Below are 21,887 nucleotides of genomic sequence, written 5' to 3' on the forward strand. Positions count from 1 at the left end.
AGTAATTATATAATGAGTGATGAAAGAAGAGGAAAATAAAATGTATGTATAGGCAATTGAACAAGTAGGTAAAATAACATAATTAAGGGAAAAAAAAATAAAAATTTGAAGTTATATAATCCAAAGAAATACGAATATTTTAGTTTATTAGTGAGTATTGATAGAATTGAGAGAACGAAAATATATGTAACAAATGAAATATGTAACCATAATAATAGTGTTATTAACCATAATATAATTATTATTATTATTATTATGGTTACATATTTCATTTGTTACATATATTTTCTTTCTCTCAATTTTATTTTATCTTTCCATAATTTTAATTTTTAAATTATTAATAAACTAAAATATTCATATTGCTTTGCATTATGTAACTTCAAATTTTTATTTTATTTCCTTTATTATGTTATTTTACCTACTTGTTCAATTACCTATATGTACATTTTATTTTCCACTTCTTTCATCAGTTTAATTTTATTAATTCTATTCTGTGCAATTATTTACTTGTTGTCATTCTGTTTATAATTTCTTTTTTATTTTCTATATTCACTGGTTGTTATCTTGTTCTGTTCTTAGCCCTGAAGAACGCTAGAATTCTGGCCGAAATGTTGGCAGATTAAATAAGTTATTTCAACTTATTTGTGTTACATTTTGACCGCACCCCCCCAACCATCTTCTAGTATAAGTCATCCATGGTCAGCTATTCTCATGATCATTAATTAAATATATGTGCAAAATAACTGAACTAAAAAAGTAAAATACGTAGTTATAAAAGCCAAAATAAGAATTAATACAAATGACAATAAATCGATGTTCTGAAAATAACTTAATAACGTGGGTAAGAAAGAAAAAAATAAGGAAAGAGTCGAAAAGGGAGTAAAAAGAACGACAAATAAATAGTAAACACCTGAGACTCACCGACTTTTACAAAAAATTATAACTGCTCATTTATTTCTATTTATGACTGTTATTTATTTCTGTTCTGTTGATGTATTTTTAATGCTTGCTAATTAAAATTTTATTTCAATTGGTCAATTTTTAAAGAGCTGTATTTTGGAAAGTTATGGTCACACAGAACACCGTTATTTTCAAATTGTAGAATATTTTATCGGCTTAAAAAAAAGAGAATCAGACAAGTTGTCAGTTCTATATTTGTGGAGTAACCTAGTATGAGTTGAAAAAAAATATGAAGAATGGAATTAACATCGGAAATATCGTTTTAATATCTTCAAAGCAAATTTAAGTAGACTAATTTGTTAGTAGTTTGTTCTTGAAGAAATGTATATAATAAAAATTTCTAAACTATATACAAAAAGATTTTTTTTGTTGATTTGCTTAATTGGATTATTTGGAACCTTGGACAAATCGCTACTATAAAAATATTAAAGCAAATTAAGTATGCATCAGTAGATAATTATTATAAATATATGTCAGTATTATGAGATAGTTATAAATTTTTTTAATATTCATAATAACCCCTACACATTATTAGAAGCCTAATCTAGACAACGAAATTCTAAACATCGTTTTCTATCAGCCAAGTTTCAACAACATAGTTGCTTAGAAATGAATAATTATGTCCCATATATTTCATCAAGTGCCGTGCGCTATGTCGGAATAATTCTTATACAACAGTTAGATAAAAAATTCACAGCAAGTTCTTTCTTCGTCATATTCATCACATTGGCATATTGATATTTTGCTATCGGTCCTGATGTGAATTTAAAAACATCTGAGCAAAAATGTGGCTCAGCTTAAAAAGAACCTTTCATGCATATAAAGGTGAGTAAACCAACCTTAAGAGAAAATGATTATCACACAAAATGTGCAATAGAAATTCAATGAAATTGTTAACAAACATACGAACTCCATATATGCTACAAGAAGGATAAAATATTCAAATATACTACTAATGTGCCTACAATACAAATAGTACAAGAGCCGGGAAGAAAAAAAGGCAGTTATCTCACCCCAATTTTTGATTACTGTAATGAAAATTATGTGTAATTAATAGTCAAAATTGATGAGTCTGCCAAGTATAAGTAGGGGGAATAAAAAATGGCGGCTGTTTCAAAACGTTAAAAAAATATTAATTTTTTATTCGGAGCTCTCTATCTTAAAAACTAACAACACTAGAAAATCTAAGAGAACATTATTTAAAGTAGAGTAAATTTGCTGAAATATTAGCCTTAAAAGAGCTATTTACGTCCAATAGTTCTCGAGGTATAGCTTTTTAAAAAGGAAAATTTCTTAAAAATCTACTGAAAGATTAGTAGTTAGTTAATTTATTTTGAGAAATCTGTATCTCAGGAACTATGTGACGTATAGATGTCTATTAGCACTCAAATTAAATGGACTATAAAGAAGTTTATGACCTTTGCCTTCGTAGGAATAGTAGTTTTCATGATATTTGCTAAAATAAATTGATTTATAGTTGTTCCGACAATAAGTTTGATTTATGAAAAACTTCATTTCAGAAACCATTTGACGTTCAGATGTCTGTCAGCGCTCAAATTAAAGCTAGTTAAATTTACTATAAAATAGTTAATAATTCTTATTCTTATAATTATGCAATGTAAGGCAGTTTCCGTTGCCTGTCCACATAAGCGGCAGGTTTCATCGCGAACTACTCCACAAATCTTAAGTTGTCTTTTAAGTCTGCAATGACCTGTAAAAACTCCTATAATCAATCAGAGTTCCTGTGATTCCCTTAATGTTTTAGGATGTTAATAACTTATTAAAAAATTATAACTGTCAATAAATAAAAATACGTGTTATTACTACAGTTAAACCTCCGTATAACGAATCTCAAGTCGTTTTGAAAAAAAAAGTTTAGTTGACTAAATATCTCTTATATTGAGGTTCAGACACTTATTAATTGACCTCTGTATGACAAATTTCGTCATATTGAACCTCGTTCAAACTACTCATATGTGAGGTATACGCAATATTAAAACATTGTAATTGAAACATGTACGCAGTATGTGCACAGTTTTATTTTGCAAAACTAGAAAAGTAGAGGTTCTTGCAACATACTGTACATCACGGTATATTAGTTACTCCCTGAAATTGCACAAAAACGTCGGATAAATAAAAGTAATATTCTCGGTTGCCACCACGTTTTGTGCATATCGTTTTCGTTTGTTAGCAGTACTAGATGAAACATACAAAGCCCTTAAGTCATGATCAAAAATGATTGCGTTCGGTTACCTAAAACGACAGGGAAAGAAGTTAGGAGGATTGAAGAAGGCCCAATGAAGACTCAAGTCTAGACACGGCCATTTGTTTTACTGAACTGAATATGTAAACAAAGCGTTACAAAGAGGCTCTTTTGGGTTAATTTCTTACTGTAACAAAGTTTAACAAATACTATGTTTTATATAGTTTCCCAAAGATTAAATCATGGTTTTACTTTCAAGATTCATTTATCCTTTCTTTTATTTTTCTTTATATTCCTTTTAAGCTCAATACACCATTTCCTATGTTTCCTAAGACCATATTCCTAGTTATGGTTATTTTATTCAATTGAATCAATCGTTATTATGTCAATCCCTCATAAGTCTCAATACCTGTTATCATTACATAGTAAGCTATCGATCTGGTAGATAAGTAATCTAGTGGAAGATCTTTTGTCATACGAGTTGGCGGGGACTTCTTAGCTCTGGTCTCCGCCACCATCGGAGTCCATCAAGGCTCAGTGGTGGGACCGCAACTGTTTGTCGTTTTCACGGCATCAGTAGTCTCCTTAAAGCATCCAGTAGCAGTGGTAGTGGCCTATGCCGATGACATTGGAGTGTATGTCTCCACAATGAATGGTAAGCAAGGTCACGACCATGCCCAGACTGCTTCTGCCACCATCGTAGCTGCACTAAAGAAAGATGGTATCAAAGTGAACCCGGCGAAGACCGCTGCTTCATTCATATCCTTCCACACAAGAGAGGCAGACTCCAGCGATTCGTCGTGGATGGCGAAGGCAGAATAATTTAGAATTCTATTCTCTATCTTGGCGTGACACTGGACTGGCATCTCACCTTCTCATGTCACGTCACTTAAGCTGGCTCGGCAGAAGTTCTGCAGTCTCTACCACCAGCTCACCTTGCAACAGATCTCGCTACTCCTCAAGTTGAATACAAGGCCATTATCGAGGATGAACAAAACTATGGTGCTCCGCTCCTGCGACACCTCTTCAAGACAACGCTGAAACAGGTGCAGAGTTTCCAGAATTCTTTTATTCGGCGAATAGTTAGAGAAACTTCACTCCATAGGGCCAGGAATAGTGATTGCGTGATGAGCTTCTGCTTCCCTCTGCCCAGAGTTCATAGGCCGTTGGCATATCAAGTTCTTTGATGGGATGAAGGCCTGTGCCAACCCCCTCTTCAGAGAGGTCGCCCCTTTACCAAGACCTGCGAGGTGGTAAAGCATTGACTCCTTGGACGACGCCCTCACTGAAAGAGGGACTTCGAGCTCTGCTGCCTGAAGTTATCAGAACTCCGCTCCTAATGCCAGAGGAAGGGTCCCTCCCAGTTTTCTTTACCCTTCAGCTAGCGGCTCCTGGGCCAATATTGTAACCTTAGGAAAGGCGTTGTGTAGATCTAATATACATATTAGATTATTTTTTATATATTTTATTAGTTTTTAATAAATAGGAGATAAGAAAATATATAGTAATTAACTATTATAATGGCCAAAAATTAAAAAATCACCTAGAACTCATTAAAAGCCAGTAACCATGGTTGCTAAATTTGAACCTCAAATCAGATTTTCCAAATGAAGAATATCGGATTGGACACTCTGTCGGATCATTCCCAAATTAAGGGTGATTTAAACTATCTCGTCTTTATTGTAGTAAGTTTAAGAAAATTTGGATCTACAATTTTAAATTTTCGAAAAGTGATAAATTCTGATTTAGTTATCACGTTGTTTAAAAAAGTGAGAGGTTTCAAAATTCCAACAGCAGTAGGTTGACTTGAGATTGAGACGGCACAAATCGGGTTGTAAAGTTTTTGACACATACATCGATACCGATATAAGTTCCTCAAAAATTAACCGTTTTTGAGATAATAAACGGATTAGATACGAATCAAATCTAATTCTAAGGTTAGTTTCCATTGTGGCAAAAATACTTACATGTTTGGTTTTTAAGGTTATTACGAATTTTTTTTGTCAGCAATAAATCCACCTGAAAAATGAGCGAATACAGTATTTTCGGCTATCTATATTTCCTCAAATATAAAGTCTAGGAACATGAAACTTTACACAGACACACTCTTATGCAATTTGAGAGAGTTTCCAAATCCTCATCGTGATCGGACCGTAGTAAGCTGAGGTACAACACTTCGGAAATGCCAATTTTCCAGGTCAGATTCTCTTGTTCTTGTTCCTGCCGCCATTTGTGAGATCTAACACCTAAACGGCTGTAATAAATGATTTGAAATTTTTTAGACATATGTAGTTATCTCTCCTTTAGTGTCTTTCGTAACATTTTGTAGCTATTAAGTGTTTTGAAAAAAAAAATTAGAAACAGAAAACTTGTTTTTATTACGCATTTTGTCCTATAAAAATGTTTTTATGAACCAATGCTAACAAAATTTTGCATGAATATTTGTTCTATGGTATTTTACATAGTTTTAGGCGATTTAACTTTCTAAGGTTCAGACACAAAATTCCTCATACAAAAAAAAAAAAAAAATAGAAAACTTGTGTAAGTAATCGATGTCATGACAACACTACACCTGTTGAGGCAAGTTTTTCTCCCATATTATTAATAAGAGTTTATTAGTTCTATTTTATTAAAATATGTGAAATATATAAACGTTTATTAGTAAACTTGATTATCGCTTATACAGTTTATCGTTTTGAACCTGTTCATTGAAAAATTCTACAAGAAATGAGAGTAAAAATTAAATTATAGGTTATTTCTAAGGCAATTTTGTATTAAGAGTGTTATTACTATCTTGTATTTTAATTATATTTAGTTATTTTAGTACAGCTATTGTATATTGGGATCTTTTGTCGCGTTTTTTAAAGAAAAGAAACGAAAAAAAAATAAATAAAGATTTTATCTATTTTAATCCAGTGATTAAAAACAAGATTACATTGAAACTCTTTCTATATGACTTGTAATGTAATTAAGTGTTAATTAATTAAACCGTCACTACTGATACATAGGCTAGTCAATCTAAAACCTTTCAACACCCCACTACCCCCTCTTTTCCGAAGCAAAAGAATATATATAAAAATGATTGAAAACAATAAACTACGCATAACTCTATTTTTCTGATGTAAAAAGTACGATTTTTGAGATGGAAACATAAGGTCATGGAATTTTAATTTTTTCACAGATGTACTAAGAAACTTAGTAACTATAAGATACTCGTCCAGATCTTCAACGCAATCGAACTTTAGTGAGTCAAGGTATGGAACTTCAAAAATAGCAATTTTCCCGGTAAGATTCTTGTTCTTGTGGCCTTTTGACGGTCAATTCATCTGATTCGAAAAAATCTTCAGTTGAATGTTTATAATACTAAACCGATGCATGAAGCGCCATGGATCTCGTCCTACTTGTTCAGTAAATACTCCTAAACCGAACTGAGGCTGTTTTACTGGAAAGAGGGCTAGAAAAAATAACAATTTTTTTAATTGAAAAATGATTTACGAGTGAATTTTTTTTCTCTTGAACCGTAGTTTTTCTGAACGAAAAATACCTATTTGCTATTGTCCATTCCTAATTCATCACTACTGGTGCATATAGCAGGTGAAAACTTTCAAAAACCATGAATGCTTGTGTTCCTTCTTTAATGAACAAACAAAAACCTACAGAAAGAAGAGCTGCCATAAGTTGTAGGCAACAATAAGAAGTGATATAAAACCGGCTGCCCCGCACGGAAAAGAACCTCGGGCTTTGCGCCTCGGTTTATAGTACAAGAGCCGAAGAGGAGAAAAAAGGCAGTTATCTCACCCCAATTTTTGATTACTTTAATGAAAACTATATATAATATAGTCAAAATTGATGAGTCTGCCAAGTATAGGAAGGGAGAATAAAAAATGGCGGCTGTTTCAAAGCGATAAAAAAAAATTAATTTTTCATTCGGAGCTCTATATCTTAAAAAGTAGGAACAACACAAGAAAACCTAAGAGCACATCATTTAAAGAAGAGTAAATTTGCTAAAATATGAGCCCTAATAGAGTTATTTACGTTAAATAGTTTTCGAGATATAGCTTTTTAAAAAGTAACATTTCATAAAAATGTATGGGACGTACTAAAGGATCAGTAGTTACTGAATTTATTTTGAAAAATTCATATCTCCAAAACCATTTGACGTACAGATGTCTATTAATACTCAAATTAAAGCTAGTTTAATGAGCTATAAAGTAGTTTATGATGTTTGTCTTCGTAGGAGTAATAGTTTTCATAAAATTTGCTAATATTAATTGATTTATAGTTGTTCGGACAAAGTTTCATTTGCCAAATTTATATTTATATGTGAATATCATAAAAACTACTAATCCTACAAATATAAACTTAATTAACTATTTTGTAGTAAATTTAACTAGCTTTAATTTGAACGCTGGCAGACATCAGTACGTCCAATGGTTTCTGAAATAAACTTTTTTCATAAATTAAATTTATTGTCCGCACAACTATAAATCAATTTATTTTAGCAAATATCATGAAAACTACTATACCTACGAAGGTAAAGGTCATAAACTTCTTTATAGTCCATTAAAATAGCTTTAATTTTAGTGCTAATAGACATCTGTACGTCACATTGTTCCTGAGATATAGATTTCTCAAAATAAATTAACTAACTACTAATCTTTTAGTAGATTTTTAAGAAATTTTGCTTTTTAGAAAGCTATATCTCGAAGAATATTCGACCTAAATAGCTCTTTTAGGGCTAATATTTCAGCAAATTTACTCTCCTTTAAATAATGTTCTCTTAGATTTTTTAGTGTTGTTGGTAGTTTTTAAGATATAGAGCTCCGAATGAAAACTCAATGTTTTTTTAAGGTTTGGAAACAGCCGCCATTTTTTAATCCCCCTACCTATACTTGGCAGACTCATCAATTTTTACTAGTAATTATACATAGTTTTTATTGAAGTAATCAAAAATTGGGGTGAGATAACTGCCTTTTTTTCTTCCCGGCTCTTGTACTATTAGCTCACAACACGTTCAATTGAACCAAAAATGGAAAAAAAGAAACTAAAATTGAGATGGGTGGCTGTCTGTTGCAGCTATGGCCTTTCGATTGCGTTAATAATTACAAAACAAAACAATAAACTAATTACAAAAATACCAGCAGGTAGCGCAGCAAATATAGCTTCCATTTTCCATTTTAGATTTCATTCTCATACAAGACTGAAACAACAGGAAACTGCTCGTAGATTTCGATTGCAACAACACCTACTTGACAAACGCTCTCAACTCCCAATTCACTTCAAAAAATTATTATTTACTATAATCAGACGAATTTGGACATAGCTTTGGGACTCTACCAAACCATCGAATTCCTTCGGTATCCGGTATCCTTACAATCCAAAATCCTCCGTAAAATCCTTGATGCTCCTTATTACGTCAGAAATAAACTCATCCACAAACAACATAAAATACTTTTTGTGGCAGATTTGGACCGAAATAATACGCGTCTTTTCATTCCCAAACTCCTTACCCATCCTAACCCATTAGTTCTTAACAATCCCCGATAATCCTCCGAGGCGTCTGACAAGAAAATGATCATGGGACATTCTAATTTAAATTAATGTTTCAAGTACCACTGTCGGATTTAAATAATCCGATATTTTTAGAATTTGTATAAAGTCGGGGTCGGGGGTCTCATTTGCTGATGCCCCCCTTGCCGCAGACACCGGAAGACCCCGAAGACGCCCTACTGCGATGCCGCCCAAATTATATATCGTGGTATGCAAGATAGAACCTGGCCTGCCCCTACCATCACACTAAAAGGAGGAAACGCTGGCCAGCCACTGAGGAAGAAAGACGCTCTTTCTGACACCAGGCGAATATTCATGGTCTTCACCATTTCGCCCACCACACACCTGGACGAGGGAAGCGGCCATAGAACGCAGAAGTGACCGCGACAGCGAAACTTCCAACAGTCACTCGGATAAGCCAATATAATCTATGAGACCACCTATGTTTTGTTCTTGAACAATATAAGCAAAATGATTACTAAACTAATACATTAGCCCCAGCTGCACCTTCAGGGAATTAATATTTGAAATAAAAAAATATATATACATGTTGTATACATATACCACCCCTTCGTTCCACACTACTTTAATTATAATTTTAAAATACAATCGGGGTACCTGAAGTACAGCACGGACAGGTCCCGATGTAAACAACCACCATTGGGTGGTTCCTTCCCAAGATTTTCAAGTGTTTGAAACATTTCACATATTTACTTATAGTATTTTTTTTTATACAGTTGTATGCAGTTAATTACAATAAATAAACAAAAAAAAGGATTTCATTCTCAGCTGAACATATTGTATGATAAACTGTGGCGTGGAACTGAAGACTGCTTTTCGGGCGTAGCAGCCTTTTTTATATCACTTCTTTATGTGGCTGACAAATTTTGGCTGCTCTTTTTTTGCATTTGTTGGGGACATTTTTACAAAAGAGTAGTTTTTTAGTATAGGATTAATTCCTCAGAGGGAATTCAAAATCTTATTTTTAAGTTTAAAACAAAAAACCTAGTTTAAGCCTTAAAACAATCATTCTTCACCATCAGTCACGAAAAGGGTAATATATCCGCCACGCCTTCATCTCACGAAAAAGGGATTAAGCTTCGGAATTGTTTTCTAAGAATCCTTTAATAACGACACTAGTGCCGACACGGTACAGTTTGCCTCTTGGCATCGACTTGACGTCCATGTTAGTACAAGAGCCCAAGAGGAGAAAAAAGGCAGTTATTTCACCCCATTTTTTGATTACTTAATTCAAAACTAGCTATAATTACAAGTCAAAATTGATGAGTCTGGCAAATATAGGTAGGGGGAATAAAGAGTGGCGACTGTTTCAAAACGTTAAAAATAATAAATTGTTTGAGCTCCATATCTTCACAACTACCAACAATAGAAAATCTAAAAGAGGATCATTTAAAGAAGAGTAAATTTGCTGAAATGTAAGCCCTAATAGAGTTATTTGCGTTCAATAGTTTTCGAGAAATAGCTTTTTAAAAAACAACCTCTGGCTAAGTGATCTGCCTATTTTAGCTGTCCTATTTTTATGAGCTTCAGCACATATATTTCTTGAAAGAGGTGATTTCTTCATTGGATCTTGTACGCCAATCTAGACAAGTCATTTCTGCTCCAAATATACGATGGGGGATCATTCTCTCGAATACTTGCAGTTCCTGTTCACTGAACTCAGACGTAATCCACGTAATAGTATTGGCCGGGTAAATGTTTTAAAAGAGGCAGTTTGGTCTGTCTTGATTGTCTGTGGAACCTGAAGTGGCACCTAATTTCAAAGTAGCACCCGTTTAGAACCAAAATTCTCCTTATCTCTATGTACGGATCTATGCCCTGTGTTCCCTCAGGGCCGGCATACACTCAATTTTTTTTAATTTATAGGCCCCCATTGCTTTGATTTCTCCTGGACCAGTTATTTATCCAGAAATCACATACTTCGATTTCCTTTCGTTGATGTAGAGTTCTAGCTTCCTTGACGCATTTACAAGTGCCATGAGTATAATTCGATAATTGCGTCAAGCTAGTGGACTATCAGGTCAGTGTCGTCTGTATATGCCGAAAGTTGCTCTGTTATATTGAATATGGTTCCTCCTTTCTGTACCCGAATGTTTCTGAAGGATTTCTTTTTTTTGTTTACTCAGCGATATGATATTAAAACAGGTGAATAATATTTAATTGTAAATTGAGCTCAGTACTTATATTTCGATGTAAAAAACTAATTCAAAGTAAATCTAGTTGCGACCATGGATACGATAAGTCTACGTGTCCACAGAAAACAAGACGAAATCTTGTACGATTCAATTTGATGAATTTTATCGCCAAATTAATTTTTTACTTCAGATCACAATTAAGATATAAAACCAAGTTAATATTTTTTAATGGCCCCATTGAAATAGTCTGATGATGAATCAACCCCGTATAATGATTCGGCAGATTTTGATAAAATTAAGCACACATCTATATTATTATTATTAATCTGCGAACGATTCATTCACCAATTACATTCGAACGATAACGTTTTAAAAGACTTAAGAAATATACTTTTCTACTAAAGTAAGTGAAGTCCTCAGCTTTTTAGAATGACGGGTGTTTTTGACGAAACTGAGGTATTACCAAACCTTTTCAGGGATGTGAAGCATCATATAGATAAAGATTTTTCTGACAGTCGAGAAAAACCTGTGAAGGTATTGGAAACTAAAAACTGAAAAAAAAATTTATTTTTATTTTAATAAGTCAAAAAGCATTTAAAATGGAAACTTGACAAAACGCTTTCAGATCTCGATTAAAAGCGATTTTCCTTATTTTTTTTTATGTTGGTTAGTCTAACGTCAAATTTTCTTCATCAAACAGGAAAATTTAATACTTCTGTATGGTAACTAGCTTTTCAAATACTGATAAAGCTTTTTTAAAGGTTAAAATTTAAAAGGAAACATATTGAATTTTTTTTTTTAATTTTTCAAGGTGTTTTTACATTCTTGCCCATTATTTCCTATTTCCAAGGAACTAAAAGGCAGGGTTATTTTGGCATCTTCTTTAAGTTTTTCTAAATGGTTTGGTCAAGAGGTTCTAGCAATGAAATAATATTATGTGAATTTTCTTTAAAACATTAATTCATTAATTGATGCTTAATTTGGAAATTCTAATTTAGAATTAAATTTTAAGGATGAATAAAAGATACCACTCTCAGGAAGGGCCAAACATTAACTTTTAAAATCTTATTTTGATAAAAATAAACAGGTTAGAGAGCCAGAAACTTCAAGGATTGTAAATTAAAAGACAGAAGAATGAAAGGGTTATGATTGAGTTATCTTGAGTACTTAATTTTACTAATAATTTATAACTCTTTGAAATAAGAAACAAGAAACTTTTTTTTTTAGTTTGGATGAAAAAAAAAATTGTAATTCTAAAACACAATTAAATCTATATATTATTGCAATAGCTATTGATCTCACCTGTGACATTAAATATATATCTCATACCATTCCTTTTTTTTAGGACAAAAAAATGGGCGTTCGCATCGACCTTTTTTGAAATTTGCAACATGTTTGATATTCGTCACATTTGTAACAGCCCTGTACATTCTTGGAGATTTCACTTCCATAGGCTACATACAGCTGATCGAAAGGACAGAAGATATAGACAGAAGTTAGTGAGCAAATTAATCTTATTAGCTATCACAAATTTTGGAATCATCCACCTATTATTATATAAAAAATTTCAGTTTTGCTCATTTTAAAGTCATATTGTTATTTTTTTTTTCCAGTATCTTATTTCACTTACATCAATATCAGCCATGAAGAGAAAAAAGAGGGGTACCTGGTGTGGAGCCCAAGCTGCCAAATCCCCGACATCAGCCCATGGCATGAATCCATCAAACCGTTCATAAAAAAGGATACTCTTCCATCGTGCGGAAAACCACTGACTAAGGTTCAAAGGAATGAGGAAAATCATGTTCTCATAGCTGATGTCAAAGATATGCAATGCTGTTATTCTTTGATCACTAGAACTGATGTCCCATCAAATAAAACCTATAATACTAAAGCTGATGATGTTTACTCGTAAGTCAGATATATTGGACTATTAAGATTTAAGATTAAGATTTCAACTTTCATTGAAAGTCTTACCAATTATAATTAGAAACACTGAACCATCAGTATCTGCCAAATTATATAAAGTAAACATATATTTCTCTTATAATGGTTAAAAAACAAAAACAAAAGTTATTTAAGCACTAATTCAATAATTATTATATATTTTTTCTAATTACTTCTCTAGAGGATTTATAAGTATAAAGATAACGAGTCAATGGTTCCCCTCAGCTACAATAGTATTATTTAAAGTTTTCTGGTCACAACTTAGCAGAGATGATACAAATTTGTTTTGTCTTCTTCCTCACCCTCTTTGGACCAGTCTGGGTCACAATTTATTAGGTGAGGTTTGATCGGTGAATCCATAGTCTGGTAGAAGTTTCATTCCAATTTTAACAATTTTGAAGAGGTAATCTTGTTGTTATTCTAAGCTTCAATACAATCGCCTATTCCTTTTTATGAGCTTAACTGCAAGTGTCCCTTAGGTAGTATTCCAGATAGGCAGATTTCTATCATCTGGAGATGTACATTTTGTTCAGTGTCTTGAGCTTTTCATTATTTGAGGCCCTTCAATCTCTACCTTCAGCATTTCAAAAGTTCTTTAATTGTCTTAATGTGTCAGAATGCAATTCTGCACAACTTCCTGATACTGTGTCATCAGTTTTTTCACTCGCCACTTTAAATTATGAAGAATGTCACTCTTCTTTTATCCAAGAGATCTTAGCACAAACAACATAGAGTAATTTCATGTCAAATAATCCAGGGAATGATACCCATTCGTCACAAATTTCAGTATGTAGCTATGAGGGTTTTGAAACAGTTTAGAAGTTCTGTGCTCCTTATTCCTCACTATGATCCGGTTCACTACATATTGAAAAGACTGATTCTGGAGTAATGCCCTTTTAGCATGCAGTGCTCTGAAACAGCTTGGTTCAAATCGCCCTCTAATATCCTCAAAACTCCTGAAGAATGCTCCTTTCCACAACCAATGATGAGATATATGTTATATATATAATAGAACACAATGATGAAGATACTCATATGACCCCAAATTATTGAAGAACTACTCTTTTAACATTCAGTGTTCATTTATTTCAGGTAGAGGCTTTATTCATTTGTCCTAAATTTTGTGGAGAAACAGGTGACACTATAAGTATTGATATTGTGATTTTTCATCAAATGTATATTTTTTCAAAGTTTGATGCATTTATTGAAAAATATCTGTATCTAAAACCTCTCTCAAGATGAATATCTGAATATCTAAGTGTGTTAGAGTTAGCGCAATCATATATTAGTGAAAAGAGCATGTATTTTTCTTTCGAATGATGAAATAATATTTATGAGTTTTTGAGTTTAAAGAGTTTATTACAGTGTAATTCTAATCGCCATTTTAACTATTAAATTTCACTTTAAAGATCACCTAACATCACCAAGATAAATCATGTTATATATTCCTATAAAATGAAGAGTTCATTGTACCGAAATAGGCTGTACATAAAAATCAAACATAAGTGAGACTTGTGAATATATTTTACATCTCGGTTATTGTATATAAGTCAATTTACTATTAACTTTGAGATCAAAAAGTAGCACATGGCCCAGGCCATTGATCATATCTTATACCTCATAAAAAAATAATATATTTTATTTACATTACAATAATACTCTTTAAATTAAAATAAAAACACTGATACGAAATGGAATGAAAGGTAATTTCATACCCTTTCCTGTGATATATGGTTGTTTTTTGAAATATATGAAGAGATTTCAGCCCAAGATATTTTTCAATGTATTTGTCACAACTTTGAAGGGATATTTATTAGTATTCATGAGAATAATTACATCCATGATGGATAATCATAATGCCAATACTTACAGTATCATCTAATTCTCCTTAATATGTGGGACAAATGTATAAATTCTGAAACAAAACGTTAGATGTTGATAAAAATTGGCATTTTTCCCTCCTGTTACAGTAACTAAATATGTACAAATTCATACTAAAATCTGAGAATCTTGGGCATCAAGTTAAACTTATGCTGGACGATTAAGCATGGAATGGCCATGCATTGATAAATAAAACAGTCTTTAATGGAGGCCTTTTTATTTGTATAAAATTTTTTGTTTTTCACTCATCAGATGTAAACAAATATGTAGTAAGTCCCAAATTAGAATCAAGTCCAGGACCTTCATTTCTCGGAGGACCTATATTATGTTCAATAAGAACCTTGAGGTTTTAACAATAATTTTTTTTCTTACTCTCCAGTTTTTATTGTTAACAACCAATATCTTTTGCAGTTTTAAAAACCACCTCTTGCCCTACTCATTTTATAACTGATATTTACTCACTCAATGAGAATTACTTTTTGAAATATGTTCCCTAAAGGCCATGACCACACCAGGAATGACTATATAGGTGACTGGTGGCAAGGCAACTTGTTTGATGATTCATCTAAGACAACGAATCCAAGATACAATAGAGAGTGACCGCACTGACATCTGGTTTCATAGTGGCCAGCCAGATTAGACACCTACCAAACAAACCATTTTAGAAAGGGGAACATAAAAGGTGACTGCGCTCATCATTACATACTCAAAAAAATTCTCTCTGTTATGCTGTTTTCCAAAGTAGTTCCTCCCTGTTCTATGTAATTCCCCAGCTTCCATGGAACAATTGTAACACTGTCTTATTCTTTACATATATATTTCTTTTTTAATTGTATATATGAATTGTTTGTTTATAAATACTATAGGAGGGTGAAAAAAAAAAAATGTTATGCAGTAACTTTTGATAAAGCGAATTACATTTCTACACCAATCTAGTTTGATTATTATCGTGAGTTCATCATCTTGCTTAAGGTGTATGTTGTCAAATCTCAATCAAGTATTTCCACAGAATATCATTTTTACAGCTAATGTTTACAAAGGTATCTTTTGCAATGAATTGTGAAACAAACTTTAAGGTGACGGTTATGAGTTACAAAGAACAAGTGATATTATTGATTTTTATGTTATTTACACTAATAATTGTTTTGTCTAAGATGAGTGCAAAATAAAAATAGGATAATCTTTTTGGGTTGCAAGCCTACCTTCTACGCCACAACCCCTGATGAAGACCTGAAACTCAGGTTGAAACGTCGGCATGAAATAAATAAATATGGTTTTGTTTATTTATGTTGTTCTTTGCTGACCGCACCCCCCGACAAACTTCTCCAATCGATAATCTTTTAAATTTCCTAATGGATGAGAAATTTCTCTCAGTATAAAAAACGGTCAAAAGAGTTTTTAGTAATTAAATATAAAAATTCAGTAACAATCTAAAAGATAAAAACAGGGTATTTATCTTAATAAATATATCTCATTCTCGAGCTTTCATAATATAATTGAAGGGCACAGAGCAAGAATAAGAACAACCTCATGATAAAATTTTTCAGTAGAGCAGTTACGAAAATTGTACAATCCTTGTTTACTGTTATTATTATATATATTTATACAATATTATATATATGGTATGTGCATAGTTCAAACTCCATTATATTATAAGTAAATACGTTTGAATTGTGGTGTTAAACTAACACAAGAAATAAATTTTTAGAGAAACAAAAGAGCATTTTCCTCAAAATTCTTATTGTCTCCAAAATTGTTGCATGTGACATTCTTGCCCTAACCCATTCAATTAGAATAGTTATATCATTTAATTTTAATGTTTTTAGGCTATTAAAGAATTTGATTTTTAATGTTTCAGGATTGGTAAATGCAAAGATTTTAAAAGTAATGTTACATTTTCTGGATCAGAACAGTTCATCAAAATCAAGTGTGATCCTAAAAAAAAAAAGACTAACATAAAAAGTTATACTGGATTTCATGCCTTTGTAAGGAAAACAGCAGAAGTTAAGAAAAAAATGGATGCCAATGATTTTGACCAAACAAGAGTAAGTGTAATGATTATAGGTATCGACTCGATATCCAGGCTCAATCTTATTCGTACAATGCCTCTAACAGTTGATTATTTGAATAAGAGGGGCTGGATAAATTTCAAGGGATATAATAAAGTTGATGATAACACTTTTCCCAACCTAATGGCTATATTAACAGGAAAAACTGTAGAGCAACTGAGATCATCTTGCTGGGGTCCAAATAGTAAGAAACTTGATGATTGCCCATTGATTTGGAATCAGTTTTCCAAACAAGGTTACGTAACAGGATACGCTGAGGATTTGCCTAATATTGGCTCATTTAATTATCGCAAGACAGGATTTGTCAAAACCCCAACAGATTATTACATTAGACCATTCATGTTGGCAGCTGAAAAATTTTTGAAACTTAAGGTAAAGAATACTTTAAATGTTTGCCTTGGTCCTACAAGCACATCAGATTACATTCTGGATTACTTGATCGACTTTGCGAAAACATTTTACAATACATTAACATTTTCACTGTTTTGGTTAAATAATTTCAGCCATAATGATGTTAACACTCCATCTGCTATGGACAAAAGAATGCTTTCCTTTTTCACAGATTTAAAAAGTACTCAAGCATTGGAAAATACATTAATTATATTCATAAGTGACCATGGTATTCGTTATGGGAAAATAAGAGAAACATATGTGGGCTGGATTGAAGAGAGACTGCCATTTATTTATTTCTGGGTGCCCCCGAAATTCAAGAAAATTCATCCAGAAAGATATCACAATTTACTTATAAATGCTGATCGATTAACATCACCATACGATTTACATCTTTCACTCAAAGATTTACTGGGAATGCCAAAAAATGGTACTGCTGCTTGTCCAACTTGCCATTCTTTATTCGATGAGGTTCCATGGAACCGTTCATGTATTAATGCAGGAATAACTGAGCATTGGTGTACTTGTGCAGAATATAAAAGTTTATCTACTGAGAGTGCTCCAGTTCGGGCTATAGCTCGCTTTGTCCTAGATCACATTAATGGGCTTTTGATTAATGGAACAACAAGTCTAGTCAATGGTACCAAATGTGCTAAACTAAAGGTAAACCGAGTAGTTTCAGTTAGAAGTAAGATTTTTTCCAAGAAACTTGGACATAATGAATACGTAATTCTTTTTGAAACATTACCAGGAGAGGCACTTTTAGAGGCAACTGTAAAACATAAAAATAGTTTTAAAGTGATGGATACAGTAAGTCGAGTAAATGCATATGCAAGTCAAAGTAAATGCATAAAAGATGCATTTCTTGCAAAATACTGTTTTTGCCAATACGACTAATCTAGAACATTATACCAAATGTATTTAAACTGTTACCAAACTAAAAATGTATAATTTATATGTAAATATTTCAAATTTAACTGTACATACTTAATTCTATAACTAGGAAAAAAAAAAATAGAAAAACAATTAGAGCTAGTGGACTAAGGCAAAAATTCCTATCATCTATAATTATATCTTTTAACTTATTAAATTACCACTCTATTCATATCAAAAAAGTAAATTAAATCAAAAGTTGGTAATATGGTCTCAAAAAAATAATAAAATAAATTGAAAACCAACTTGAGTTCGTCTATGAAAATTTATGTTTTTTGAAAGCACTTGTTAATATAGAGATTACAGTTATTTAAATATTTATAACAATAAAAATTATTTTACTGATAAATCAGTCACATATCACAATAATCATTTAATATGAACATATCAAACACAAAATAATTTCTTTGTTCTGTTACCATTCAAACTTTGAATCTCTTTTTGCAAAATTCACAGTAACTAAAAAAATATCAGTAACTTAAAATATACCTTAAACATTTTACAGTGGTTATAATAAAAAATTATCCTGTAATTATCGTTAAATAATTTTATTAATTCAAATTTTTTAAACCAAAAATTTAGAATTTATCTAAAAAATAACATCAATGTGAAATGCTGATGATAACCACCAGTAGTTAAAGACAGGAAAGAGAGAAAATTGTAGGATTAACTGAGAAAGAGGGGAATCCTTGGGTAGCTCAACTCCTTGGTACTGAGAGGCATTAGAGTTAAAGAAGTTAAAAATATATTTAAGAAATACTTCATCGATCTCCCAATTTTTTATTTGTCTTTATAATATTTATTAGTGAAATTTCATGATAATAACTCATCTATAAGAACAGGATAAGAAATAATTTAATTCATAAGAACAGGATGGGAATGAATGTAAATTATGTTATCAACTAATAAGTCCACTTTATAATTAGCTCAAAATGATGGTGATTTTGGCGTTATGAAACAGCTAGTTTAGTAATAAATTTATCATTAACTCATACATCTGGTACACATATATCTGGTAATATTTGTCATCTTAACATTGTTGTTATTTTTGAGATAAATTCTTAATTTTTGGTTTAATGAATAGGTGTATAAAATTAAATTTGCATAAATCCAATATTACGTATTTCTATAAGCATTAGTTTGTTTATTGTGGCTAAAAGATTGAAATATTGGCTAAATACTAGAGAATGATAGTTATGTACCCTACATTTTGATAAATAAATTTTCAAAATAGCAGAAATGTTCAAATGTTAACTCATTTTCATTCTTAAGTCTAGCTATATGTTCAAAAATAAATTAGCTCAGCAAATATTCTAAAACCCTGTTATTTATTTTACACATCAAAAGGCTGATTCGAGAAGCCCTGATTAATTGTTAAATCAAAAATATATTATATTAACTTAACTAAATTTGAAGTTTTGTAATTATATGATATAATCAAACAGAATGTAGATAATAATGCATTAAGTAAATGAATTAAAAAAACAACAAAAAACTTAGTAAACAATTCAATGGATTAGATATTTATGGTTGTCTAATAAGCTCAAACTAATCTAAAATTTAAGAAAATAAAAATAGAAAAAGAAATCAAGCTCTTATTTTAATTATTTAAGTTTATTTGAATATTAAAAAATATTGTAAGGCCAAAGCCAAATCCAGTTTGAATGGGGAAATCACCAAAAAACATTATCTACTAGGCTCTACTAAAGAATATTATAAATAAAATAAACAACCCATGAAGGGTCATGAGTATATATAAATATATACATATATATAATGCATAAGTGGGAAAATTTGTTTGAAAACTTGTTCAGTTTATTTCTTTTTAATAAGCACACACCAATGTTCATGTATAAATAAAAATATATATTAATATGCATTTCATGACCAAACGAAATAGGCTTAATGTTGACTGAGTCCATTTTTTAAGTTTTATATGCATACATTTAAAGTATGCATTCTATATTAAATGTGATAATAATATTCCTTGAATCAATAATCGATAATATTTGTCAATAACTCTATTGGTTCCAAGGACCAGATGATAAATTGCCATTAAAATACTAACTGTGAGAAAAGCGAAAATGTGATATATTTTTGTATTGTATATACGTATGAGTTAAATTTTTTTTAGTAATTATAAGAAATAATTTTATATTTTATTTATGTTGTAATAAATATAAAAATGTGTGTTTGACTGTAAAAATATTTTCTTATTCTAAGTGTCGATATGTTTTAAGCCATAATTAGTAATCACTATTTGATTCCCAATTCACCAAATATAATTACTAATAAATTGTAATTGATTTTGCAAGGACTAATTGTAATCATAGAAAGACAAACTTTTTTAGTAATTCAAATATTAGAAAATATAATCTATTAAAATAATTTTAACAAAGGAAAAGAGTAATTTGTTATTAACTTTAAGAGTCAAATAGTAAACCAAAAACACTATTCTAAGCTAATAATGCAAAAGAAACTAAGTTAATTGAAACAAATAAACTAATTTATGATCATGAATGAATAATTATACCTTTATGTTGTACCATACCAATAATATATGAGAAATCCTTAGTACCTTGAATGTTATATTAGCTAATTGTTAATACGCTACCTAGGAAATTGTTTTATTTATTTTTCTGTGCCAAAATCAACTTATTACATGTCATTGTAACTTATATTCATTTAAACTTTAATTACATGCCAAATTAACTGAATAGAAGTCAGTTAAATGTTATTTTCATTCCTAAATAAAGATACTTAATTTGTATATGTTTTTTTATGAAATGATTCCTTGATTCATAAGATACCAATTTTTTAAATTCCATTGTTGAATTATTATTAAAATTAGTACTTACAAGTATAATGAAGCAAAGAACATCCTGGCACTTCATTCACTCATGATATGGAAACACTTACTTCATACTTCAGATATTAGTATCAATACCAAATATTCTAAATTTCGAATTTCGAAACATCAAATGAAAATGTTTAGAATATTTTCGAATAAATGAATATTAGTTGTATGAAACTATTACTATCATATAATGAATGATAAATAATAGTCATTAAAAATAAGCCCGGGCAAAAAATGGAGGGAAGGCCTATTCCTTAATTTTGTAGTATACCCCTGGTCAGAAGCTGATCCAGGATTATTCTTTAAAAGGGGGGAGGCTCTAAAACAAAAATCTTTGAAAAAACCAGGCCCAATTTTTAATTTAACTTCCAAATATTTCGTAATTAAATCCAGAGAAGACACGAATACTGCTGTTGCACGTGATCTATCCGAAAAAAAAACCAATTGATTTCTTTATTGTTTCGATTTATGGGAAATAAGTTTCAAAATATAAAATAACTACTTATTTCATCTTAAGGCAATTCAAAAATATGAAGGATATAATGTAAAATAATTCCCAAAGCTATGATATCCTTATTATTTAAGAGAAACTAAAGGTAAAAATAACAAAAATCATCGCTCCTGCGCCTCCCCTTTTCAATATCCTACGTGAAGAACAAAAGTCATGAAACATTTTTTTTTCCCCCCTCCTATTTTATTAATTTATACCATTACTATCTATAACAAATATATGTATATGCACAATATTTACAAATTATTTTCCTATTTTTACCCGTGGGTACTATTAGGATAGAGTAAGGATTGGTAGGGGATTATTTTTATGGTACTTTGTGCCTTTAATTCATTATTTTCATTTTCTGAGTGGGGAGGGACCACTCTGCTGGCGTCATGAAACATAATAAAACACTTCGCCTTTATAAGAGGTTTGTTCCAAGGACCGGTTT

General features: G+C 31.1%; 1 protein-coding gene across 6 annotated transcripts in view; it reads left to right on the plus strand.

Moving 5' to 3' along the window:
• The window catches only part of LOC106692791 (uncharacterized), a 102,922-nt gene extending 82,066 nt beyond the window's left edge, over nucleotides 1-20,856 (plus strand). For all 6 annotated transcript variants that reach the window (XM_014438962.2, XM_067045817.1, XM_014438966.3 and 3 more), the window contains exons 3-5: nucleotides 12,215-12,364; nucleotides 12,483-12,777; nucleotides 16,553-20,856. In XM_014438962.2, coding sequence (XP_014294448.1) covers nucleotides 12,215-12,364; nucleotides 12,483-12,777; nucleotides 16,553-18,050 — 1,943 coding nt within the window. In that variant the 3' untranslated portion in view covers nucleotides 18,051-20,856. The remainder of the gene's footprint in view (nucleotides 1-12,214; nucleotides 12,365-12,482; nucleotides 12,778-16,552) is intronic.
• Nucleotides 20,857-21,887: the final 1,031 nt, after the last annotated feature.

This window comes from Halyomorpha halys, unplaced genomic scaffold, assembly GCF_000696795.3.
Source record: "Halyomorpha halys isolate HHAL.00 unplaced genomic scaffold, Hhal_1.1 Scaffold71.1, whole genome shotgun sequence".
NCBI classification, from domain to species: domain Eukaryota; kingdom Metazoa; phylum Arthropoda; class Insecta; order Hemiptera; family Pentatomidae; genus Halyomorpha; species Halyomorpha halys.